General features: G+C 40.0%; 1 protein-coding gene across 4 annotated transcripts; it reads right to left on the bottom strand.

Moving 5' to 3' along the window:
• Nucleotides 1–2,660: 2,660 nt before the first annotated feature.
• Nucleotides 2,661–6,755, bottom strand: LOC133720413 (probable pre-mRNA-splicing factor ATP-dependent RNA helicase DEAH2). 4 transcript variants are annotated; one of them, XM_062146694.1, is made up of 7 exons: nt 6,269–6,752; nt 5,508–5,707; nt 4,318–5,402; nt 3,760–3,885; nt 3,431–3,669; nt 3,210–3,328; nt 2,661–3,060 (listed from the first exon to the last, which is right to left on the bottom strand). In XM_062146694.1, exons 1-7 carry the CDS (start codon nt 6,563–6,565, stop codon nt 2,937–2,939), a joined length of 2,190 nt encoding a protein of 729 aa, XP_062002678.1. In that variant the 5' UTR covers nt 6,566–6,752; the 3' UTR covers nt 2,661–2,936. The 4 variants fall into 4 exon arrangements, 3 of the variants coding, with proteins under 3 accessions (XP_062002678.1, XP_062002680.1, XP_062002681.1); XM_062146696.1 differs by lacking the exons at nt 2,661–3,060; nt 3,210–3,328 and having other exon boundaries at nt 3,530–3,669; nt 3,760–3,860; nt 6,269–6,755; XR_009851843.1 differs by lacking the exons at nt 2,661–3,060; nt 3,210–3,328 and having other exon boundaries at nt 3,647–3,669; nt 3,760–3,986; nt 6,269–6,755.
• Nucleotides 6,756–10,612: the final 3,857 nt, after the last annotated feature.

A 10,612-nucleotide genomic window follows, 5' to 3' on the forward strand; every position in this document is an offset into this window, starting at 1 on the left:
TGTCCAGGTTACTTAAAGTACATGTACTAATAATGTAGTATATGTAGAAGAAAATAGATGAGGAGAAACGTTTTTCTCTCTCTCTCTCTGAGAAAACCCTAAGGAGGCTTCAGAACCTTGAAAATATTCTCGTCCGGCGGCGCCCGGTCGCCGGGGGGTCTCCAGCCACACCGCCACCATGGGTTTGCTGCCGGACGGGAGGTCTAAATGCTCATGGGATTGTCGGAGGGAATTTGCTCGGGTTTTGTCAACAGTTCGGCTGGGTTTGTTCGATAGGGTGTTCGTGGCTTTACGGATCTGGTCGTCGATCCTCGCTGCTGGTTCTCGGATCGCCGGTGCCCTGGATTTCGATTCGACGGCGGGGTACGGTCACGGGCCTGGAACAGAGTTGGTTTTCTGTGCTGGATGCATCTCGTGGCGGCGTTGGCTTGGGACGGCTTGGAGGCAAGGCGGAGAGGGCGACGCGGGTCGGGCGATGTGGGTCAGCCGGAGCGAGGTCCGGTCAGTGGAGGTCCGAAGGGATGGTGGGAGGCAAGGTGGACTGGCCCGAACCAGAGTGATGGGCCTGCAGCAAGTTTTTCTTGGTGGACTTCCTATTGGGCCGCTAATTGTTGGGCTGGGGTTTTGCCCTAGTCCATTGCTATTTTGGGCTGGGGTTTAGGCTCTTGGCCCAAACCTATGTTTTTAGCTTTTGTCTAATTACAATAAGTTTATTGTATTAGAAACCTAACGAGTGTAGTTTGGCTTGTCTATTCGCTATGTTTCCATAGCTTTTAGGCTCGCTTTTAAAGTGAGCGATTAGTTCGAATATAGTTGGTCTATCCTATGTACTACTGTGGCTCCTCCACGAAACCTTGATCTGGCTATTGTTATGTGTCAGCGGGTGAGTATGTAATGGCCTTCTTGACATGCGCTATTATCAATGGAATTACCATTCATTCAAAAAAAAAAAAATGTAGTATATGTAGTAATATTCATACTATTATGAAAATTTTTATGTTTATTTCTTAATATACATGTATGTGTATCGGTTAGTATTCAGTCGGTTTGGTAATTATCAAACCAAGTGGCTGACCTAGTTGCACTACAACTACAAGGAAGCACTTCGTTAGCCGTTTTATCACAGTTAAAAAAAAAAAAAAAAAAAGGGAAATGCTTTAAACAAAAGCACTTTTGGCTTTTGCCTCCCTCTGGGAGCTCAAGCACGTGGAGGAGCATTGCTCATGGAGCCTCTCTTCTAAGGCAAGGTCTTATATGGAGAATTGGGGATGGCATGACTGTAAAGTTTTGGACTGATCATTGGCTGGGTACGTTTCCTCTCATTGATGTTGCTTTGCCTGGTTATTTGGCTAACATTGATGATACTGTAAGTATCTTTTGGGACAACAATGGATGGGACATTGATAAATTACAAATTTGTTTGCCTGAGACATTTATTCAACAGATCTTGAGCATTCCTCCTGGGTTTGAGGGGTGTGGCCCTGATATTCAAATATGGGGATATACTTCTAATGGTCGCTTTACTGTTAAATTGGCCTACAATAGTCTTTTTGATATGTCTGAGCCCAATCTTTTCAAGTGGAATTTCATCTGGTACCTTAATATCTCCCCCAAACTGAAAACTTTTCTATGGTCTGTTGTTCATGGGAAAATTCTCACAAATGTCCAAAGGGTTAAAAGAAACTTTTCTGGTGATGATAAATGTCATACTTGTGCCCTCATGCCCAAGACTCTTCTTCATCTTTTCAGGGATTGTCCGAAAGCCATGGCTGTTTGGAGAACTTTCAATTGGCCTACTGCTGTGAAACACACTTTTAACCTTGATTGGATTGGATGGCTTGTTGCAAATCTCCACTGTAAAGTTATTTACTCCAATAATATTCAGTGGTGTAGTATCTTTGTCTTCATTTGTTGGTATCTGTGGAAATGGCAAAATAAGGATATTTTTGATGTTGGTTTTCATAGACCCTATAATACCTCTCACATCATTCTGAATGCTACGATTGAGTGGTCTCATGCTCAAGCTAAACTTAACTTGGTGGATCAATATTGTTTCAATATGTTTTCTTGGACCATGCCTGATGATGGTTATGTGAAACTCAATGTGGATGGCACAAGAGCTGGTCAATCAGGACAAATTGGTGCTGGTGGAGTACTACGAGACCATAATGGTGATTGGCTTTCAGGTTTTATGATTAATGTTGGTAAAGGACAGGTCCTTACTGCTGAGGCTTGGGGCTTGCTTTCTGGTTTGAAACTTGCTACTGATTTACAGGTTAATAAGATTGAAATTGAATCTGACTCTGCCATTCTCATCAAACTCATTGTTGAAGGCTGTGAAAGTTCCCATCCTCTTGGAAGCATTCTGAACAGCTGCAAGTCACTACTTAATGGTTTTGAAGATGTGAAGATTAAGCATATTTTTAGAGAAACCAATATGACAGCAGATGCCATGGCTAAGAGCAGCCTCTCGTTGTAACCAATAAAAAAATAACCACTTTTGGCTTTTGTGCTAGCATCTGATAGATGCTTTCTAGAGAAGCACTTAGATTTAAATGTTAGGCTACATTTATGCAGTAAAACAAGACTTCGATCTTCATTGTTTCAATTATTTTCACTTCTGCAAGTTGAAGCACTTTCGGTGATGAAAACAACAAAAAGAAAAAACAGTAAGCCTGGTTCAATCATTTTATAAATTATAGACTTCCTACTAGATCTTGAATACCAGTGGACCAAGACAGAATCAAATACTAGAATACAAAATTATAAACTACGAAAACTAGTACTCAATAACTCGGGAAGATGGTACAGAAACATTGCTAAGCCTTTCGGCTATTGAGCTGCTGAGAGACACAGAATGCTTATGAGACCTATGTAAACCAGCTCTCACTGCTTCCATTGTTTACTTGGAAAGGAGGCATAGAAACATTGGGACATTATTTTCTGTTTCTGTTATCCTCCTTGTCGTCCCGCTTCCTGTAAAGCTTCTCAAGAACTCGCTTGGCCTCACACTGGGGAAAGTTGGCCAAATCATAGTAGTGTGGTGCTATATCAACTAGCCTGTAAACAGTAAAATTTGCAGATTAGAGCAGTTAAATCCCTCAACAAAAGGGAGAAGAGACAAGTAGCAACAGACATGTATGTAACACACACACACACACACACACACACACACATATACATATAGAGAGAGAGAGAGAGAGACTAACCATTCACCACGGATATCTGTCACTGTGCGGATAAAATTCCTGCTCGTTAAGACGTACTCATTGTAAATCACCCACTCTGGCTTGTGATCCAAGCAATTTGATGGATGTAAATGTACAACCTGCAAAAATAGAGTCCACAGAGTAGGTGGACAATGTAAGTATCTACAGTTGAACAAATATAGGTAATTATAATTCAAAGGAAAAAACAAAACTTTACGTACTTGGTTATCCTTCACAGTAAGGTAGTGACCAGTGCGTTCCAGATGAGCCACCTGCATGAAGTACCCAGCTAGCATAGCCTTTCTGATGTTGATGTAGTAGTCCCGACTCTTAAAATCAGTACTGCATAGCTTGAGATTAAACCGAGCCATAATGCGCACTAGCTGTTGTCTAACATTGTCTGCAGACTTCAATGCCCTCTGATTGACAAAGTTCTCATAGCACCACGATGGATCTTCATCTACACCCCATTCACACACAAGATTGTTAAACCAGAATTCACCAAATAACTTTCAGACTCAACCAGATAGAGTCAGATAGGTGTACTTACTGTTTTGCTTGTATGCATGATACACATTCAGCAGTGTGAGATGATCTCCATCGATGTGTCCAAACCTAGCTTTTGCTTCATCTGCAGCTTTCTGAGCCTCCCTAGGCCGGACAAAGCAATTGGGTACTAAGAAATAAATTGGTTATCACAGAAGGAGGCCCATGGAACGTTAGCAGATGCATAGAGGCGAGACCACACCATTTGCTTCATGAGATAATACTGAGAAACTGCAACTATCTGCATCAGCACTTACTTAGAAATCCATAGGTGCATGCCAACCGGGGGCATGGAACCCAGACAAGACAGTTGCTGATGACAACCTAATTTGACACGCAACTACTTTCATCACATGCATATTTGCATGCAGATGTTGTAGTTAAGACATCATGAGCACAGACAAATGTTGTAGTTAAGACATCATGAGCGCAGACAAATGATTTGTCTGCGCATATCAACAAGCATGCATCGTACAGCTTGACCTTATCTACTTTAAATGCAGATAACAAACAAAACAGACACGACTGACAAAGCAAACAAGGAAAAAAAATTGACAAGTACCTGAAAGCATGGCAGAAATCGACAAAATCTCGTTTGAGCAGTTAAACTCAGGGCTAACAACAAGCATCTTTGACATCTGAGGATCCAGAGGGAACTCGCTCATAATCTCACCCAGCTTGGTCAAGTTACCATCATCATCCAATGCACCCAAATAATTCAAAACCTCGAGTGCTCTCATTAATGTCTCTGGAGCAGGGGGATCCATAAAATCAAAATGAACCAAATCATCTATTCCTAGTTTCTTCAAAGTAAGCACTGTATTTGCAAGATTTGATCTCAGTATTTCTGGATATGTCTGCGGTACAAGATCATTATGGAAACTTTTCTCAGTATAAAGTCTGAAACATTTGCCTGGCTGAGTTCTTCCAGCACGCCCTGACCTCTGATGTGCACTAGCCTTAGAAATCGGAGATACCAACAAGGATTCAACACGCACTCGTGGGTTATAAACTTTCTGTTTAGAAAAACCTGGATCAATAACATACACGATCCCATCTATGGTCAGAGAAGTTTCTGCAATGTTAGTTGACACCACAATTTTCCTTCCTGCAGGACCGCCTTCTGTTGCGGGAGGAGGAGCAGCATCAAATATTTTCTGCTGCATAGCTGGAGGGAGAGTTGAATACAGGGGCACCACTTTCACTGGACCAACCTGATCACCCAGGTTTGAAACTTCTTTGTTGATTTTGCGGCATGCATCTTCTATCTCCTCTTCTCCAGTTAAAAAAACAAGTATATCTCCTGGAGTCTCATACATATGAATCTGTACAACAGTTCGAATTGCTGCCTCCAGGTAGTCCCTCTCAGGTTCCTCGGTGTAAAAAATTTCAACTGGATGAAGCCTGCCAGGAACCTTCATTAGTGGTGCACCGTTGAAATAACCCTGAAACTTCTCAGCCTCAAGTGTAGCACTCATAACAACCAGCTTCATATCAGGTCTATTTTTCAATACTTCCTTCAGAAGCCCAAACAGAACATCTGTTGCTAAAGTCCTCTCATGAGCCTCATCAAGAATTATTACACTGTATCGTTCTAATAGTGGATCTGTCATGGCTTCTCTTAAAAGCATACCATCTGTAAGATACCTGCCACAGAAAAAGAATGTGGGTATATGTACATCGTCTTTATCTATCACCTAAAATTCCATAAAGGAGCACTGGTATTAAACAAATATAATGAGTATAACATACTTCAATACTGTTCTGGCACTGCTGCAGTCTTCAAAACGAATGCTGTAACCAACCTCTTCCCCAATGGTAACATCCATCTCTTCAGCAACACGGCGAGACACTGACATTGCAGCCACCCTACGAGGCTGGGTACATGCAATCATCTTCCTGCTTTTATCTGAAGACTCCCTATCAACAGCTTCCAAAACAAATTGAGGAATCTGTAAAACAGAAACACACGATCAATTTCCATGCTCAAATGAAACCACTTTATGCTCAACCTCTGAAAACTACCGCTGCTGCTCATAAAAAACCAATGGAAGATGAACACATGATCTCGAACCAGAATGCATGATCATCCCACAACCAATGTCTAATAAATTCATGCAAAGTAAGCAATGCCCTTCAGAGCCCTATTGCACCACTGAAAACATTAATATGTCACACAATGTAGCACAATTTATACATCTTTGTTTTTTGGTCAATAGAAAACCATAGGGCTAGTGCAGCAGAAGCGGCAGACATTCTAACATTTAACAGAAAATCGAGGCTCTCACACAATCTTTGAACCAGTTATTTCCTTTGCAACATTCATATTGTTTCGAAACTACTAAAGTTAGGAAGGCAACTCGCAATAATAATGTGAAAGAAAATTAACGGGCCATTGTTTGTCCAGTTTCTGAGCATATGTTTGAGATTCTTATCTGGTTGGAGTTAAAAGCAAACAAAATAGAGCAAATTTACAAGGAAAAAAAAAAAAAAAGAGGTTTGCAGAAACAAACCTGAGTGGTTTTACCACTACCAGTCTCACCAACCAGAATCAGCGACTGACTTTTCTTGAGAACCTGAAAGAACTCCTCCTTCTGGTGCCAAACAGGCAAAGTCTTCCTCTTCTCAAGGATCTCATAGTACCTTTGCGAGAAAGGCTTTCCGGTCCACCTATTGATCAGACTGCTCATCGGGTTGTTGTGATTCATGGCGCCTCCACCACCGTTCGATTTGCTCATCTTCGCAGCTGCAACAGTGGTCTCGTCCACCACGTCGAACAAGCTCACCTTCCTCTTCCTCTCCGTACCCATCAATCAAAAACCCTAACTAAACAGAAAACGGAGGGCTGATCAATTGGATCCTACGGAGACGAAGATTATTGGGGCTGCTGCTGTTGTTGTTCGTTACCAGCCCTAATAGGCAAACCCTAGAAGATAGAGAGAATTTGAGAGACGGAGAGAAGAAGAGAGAAAGGGGCTAGGGCTTTTGCGTTTTGCTATTAATATTTAGTTTTTGATATAGAGAACATTTGAGAATTACATTTTAGTCCCTCCCTTCATATTTAGTTTTCTTTTCTAATTATTATACATATATAAAGCGTCGATGCACTGTTACACTGTTCTAAGTACAGTGAACAGTCTATTTTGCCCTTGCATTTATGGAAAAATACAAAGCTGCCATAATCACTGTTCATTCATGAAAAAAGACAATTTTACCCTCATTTGAATTTTTTTTACGACTCTGCCACTGTCTTTTTTCCCTCTATCTGCCTCCCAGCGGATCATTGTTATCAACTGTTCATGTAACAGTGGAATGACGGTTTTGCCCCAACTTTTAACTAAAATTACAATCTATCTTCTTTTTTTTTCAATTTTACCATATCTTTTCAGTTTTTTTTTTAATATTTTATTTTTTTTATAGGAGAACAATTTTGTTTTGTATTTGTAAATTTCTACAAATGATACCTAAAATAAGTTATTATTTTTTTTTAATCTTAAAAATGGAAGAGTTTCATTAATCATATTTTTGTAATTGTAGTTCTTGCAAATGTGTAATCTGTTCAAGCAGCTTATTAAAACTTGCACTATAGACATTTTGTTTATGAATCGACCATAATCTGCTTAAGCTACAATCTAAAATTGTATTTCTCAAACTTATGTAACTATGATCTATTACATTTTTTATTAAAATTATAAAAAGAATTGTTTAACAACTAAGCACTACATAAAAAATTATTAACAACTAACAAATCCAATTCTCGCGGCATCGCGCGGTTGCCTTTTCTAGTTTCCTTAAACCGACAATGACAGTAGAAGTCGGTCCGGGCAAAAACACCCCAATCTGAAAAATTGAACCGAACTGCATCGGATTGGTCGGTTTTTGTTAGAGAAAAAAAAATGATAATGGGCCGATTAGGTCTTAAAATTAATATTCACTGATTTGGTTCCCGTCCCTAACAAAAAAAAAAAATCCAATCAATACGAGAGTCCGCGTATGATTGGTTAAATGGGGCGAGTCAATACTTTTTGTATAGACTTGACACACCAGATCATGGTAAATTTAACCTAACAGATTGAGCCCCCGACCATTGTCCACCCTTCTTAGTTCATCTCTTCCCACCCTCTATAAACCCTAATCTCTTCCGCCTCATATCATCATCATCAATCATTTAATCAGTTCATCCTTTCATGGATTTCAACCCCAAGTTCTCAGTTAAATGCTTTAACCAATTTCTGGGTTCCTTAGTCCTCACTTCCTTCTTTTTCATTCCTCTACTTAGGCCTCATTATTTAGCCCTTCGGCCCTAAGCCCGCCCGACCCGGCCCTACCCTTTCTCAAATAGGATAGGGTAAGGGTCATGCAAATGAAGCTCGGCCCTACCCTACGGCCCGGCCCGTTTGAGCCCGTTAGGGCCAAGCCCGGCCCTTTAAGTCCGCCCAATTAAGCCCTAATAATTTTCTATTTTTTCTATTTTTTAAATATATTTCTCTTTAGCCTATAACATAGAACTTATCTCTTTTTTGTAATTGATTTCCTAAGCTTTATTTTCTTTAATTTTTTTTTTCGTTTGTTAAACAACAATTAATTTTGGGAGATTTAGAGAGATAGTTAATTGAATATAACCATCTTAACTAATATTTATAAATGTTATAACTTATAAGTTAATTCCAATATATATATATATATCAAGGTTCTAAAAAACGCTAGGCGCTAGTCGGGCGGTGACCCAAGGACTAGCGCCTAGGGGACTAGGCGGTTTTTTTTTTTTTTAATTTTAAATTATTTTTATGACATATAATAATATAAATAACAATATTTAAAGTCTAAAAATTAATTATAAATATAAAAATAGTCAAAATATAGAATAAATTAGGGTTTACGACCGCCTAGGCCCCGCCTAGAACCGCCTAGTCCCCGCCTAGCCCGCCTAGGCGGCCGCCTAATAGCCCAGCGCCTAAGGGAAACGCCTAGGCCAAAATCGGAGCGGTTCCTTGCCGCCTAGCGCCTAGGCCGTTTTTTAGAACATTGATATATATATATATATATATATATATATATATATATATATATATATATATATATATATATATATATATATTAAATATGATCAACAAAAAACAATGAGTGTTGTATTACCTATATAACCATTGAGCCGCATTTTGAGATAAAAAAATAAAAATAATATATTTCTTTTTGTTAAACAAATTAAGGCCCATTTTGGCCCTATTCGGAAGAAGGCCGACCCGGCCCTAGTGGCTCGGGCGGATAAGGGTTAGCATATTTAAGCCCCGGCCCGACTCTACCCAGCCCTAAATTTTGTTGACTTTGACTAGGCCCGACCCTAAGCCCTAAAATTTAGGGTAGAGCCAGCCCTAGCCTGGCCCATGATGACCCCTACCTCTACTCCAAAATATCCAATGGCCTCCTCACCTCCAAAATCTCCAACTCTAGAAACTCGAAATAGGAAGAGCTTGTCCCGATTTCCCAAAACCCCTCAAAACCCCAAAACGAAGAAGCTGCAGCAAAACCCCAAAAAACCTTGAATAATAAGAGAAACTTAGCAGAGAAGAAACCGAAGAAATCAGCTCGTAGGTCCAAGAAGATCGACAAGGCGTTGTTCAGTGAAGTTGATGGGAAAGAGGTTCAAGTCAGATTCAAGAAGCGAGCTAAATGTGAGTACCACTAAACTCTACTTCTTGTGATTTGTCGTATAATGGCACATGTTGTCATAGGAGACATATTGAGATTGTGTGTATGTTACACCGCGTACCTAAATTTACCTGTTTGCTAGTCATTTAGACGGTAAACGATAAAAATCTTCACTTTTCACTTTCATTTCGAACTTTTAGGGGCTCCAAGTTCGACTTTTTCTTTAATCCACTTTTCGAGAAAACTTTCTTCAATTCATGAAAGATGTAGACCACTTTAAACTGAGTTCGTGGATAAGTGGCACGCAAAAATCGAAATTTGTATGAAGAAGTTATGATCTGAAGAGCAAAAGTTACTATTTTGGAAAACCTACTATAAAATAACAGTTTGACCTTTCTATTTTGGTAAACTTCCATTTCTGTCAAAACCCTAATTCCCAAATCCTCTCGCCGCACCCAGATAACCGACCTGATCTGAATACAAACTCGATGGGTTTCGCCACCGTTTGGCCACCCAAGAATGCCTGACCTGTCTCATTTAGAGCGCCTCCTCATGCCGGCCACGTTTCCGGCCTTGGTTTCCTCTGATCACTGTCGACAGAAGCAAATCGAAGCAAAAACATTACGATAGACCCGTATTGCCAACCCGATTCGATCGCCGAATTTCGGCCACCTCTAACAACGCCACCCACTAGGGTCTTGTAGCTCCTTCCTAAATGATCTCGTCTATGCTTATTGTTTGACTCAAATCAACTTGTGGATAAGGTATCTAAGACTTGAAGATTTTGAGTTCCTGAAGTTCTCGAGGTAGATTCCAGTTTCCTCAATTAAACCTAGATTTTGTGATAGTTTTAAAACTTGTTGGGAATGTTGTAATAAACAATTTGGCTTAAGTCATGCTACCCAATTGGCGGTCAGAGGTACATCCGACCGTTTCTGGTGGTCTGCTTTGTTTGTCGGGTAGAGCTTAGTGCTACAGGGTAAGCTATGGTATGTTAACATTTCTCATACATCAACTATTTTTACCCCTCTAAGGACTCATGTTATCACTTTGAGGACTAATATTACTATTTTCAGGACTCATATGGTAAACTAAGAAAATTTACCACTTTAAGGACTCATGTTACCACTATGAGGACTAATATTACTATTTTGAGGACTCATGTGGTAACTAAGAAAATTTACCACTTTTAGGACTCATGTTACTAC

The sequence above is a fragment of the Rosa rugosa genome, chromosome 7 (genome assembly GCF_958449725.1).
Source record: "Rosa rugosa chromosome 7, drRosRugo1.1, whole genome shotgun sequence".
Taxonomy (NCBI): Eukaryota; Viridiplantae; Streptophyta; class Magnoliopsida; order Rosales; family Rosaceae; genus Rosa; species Rosa rugosa.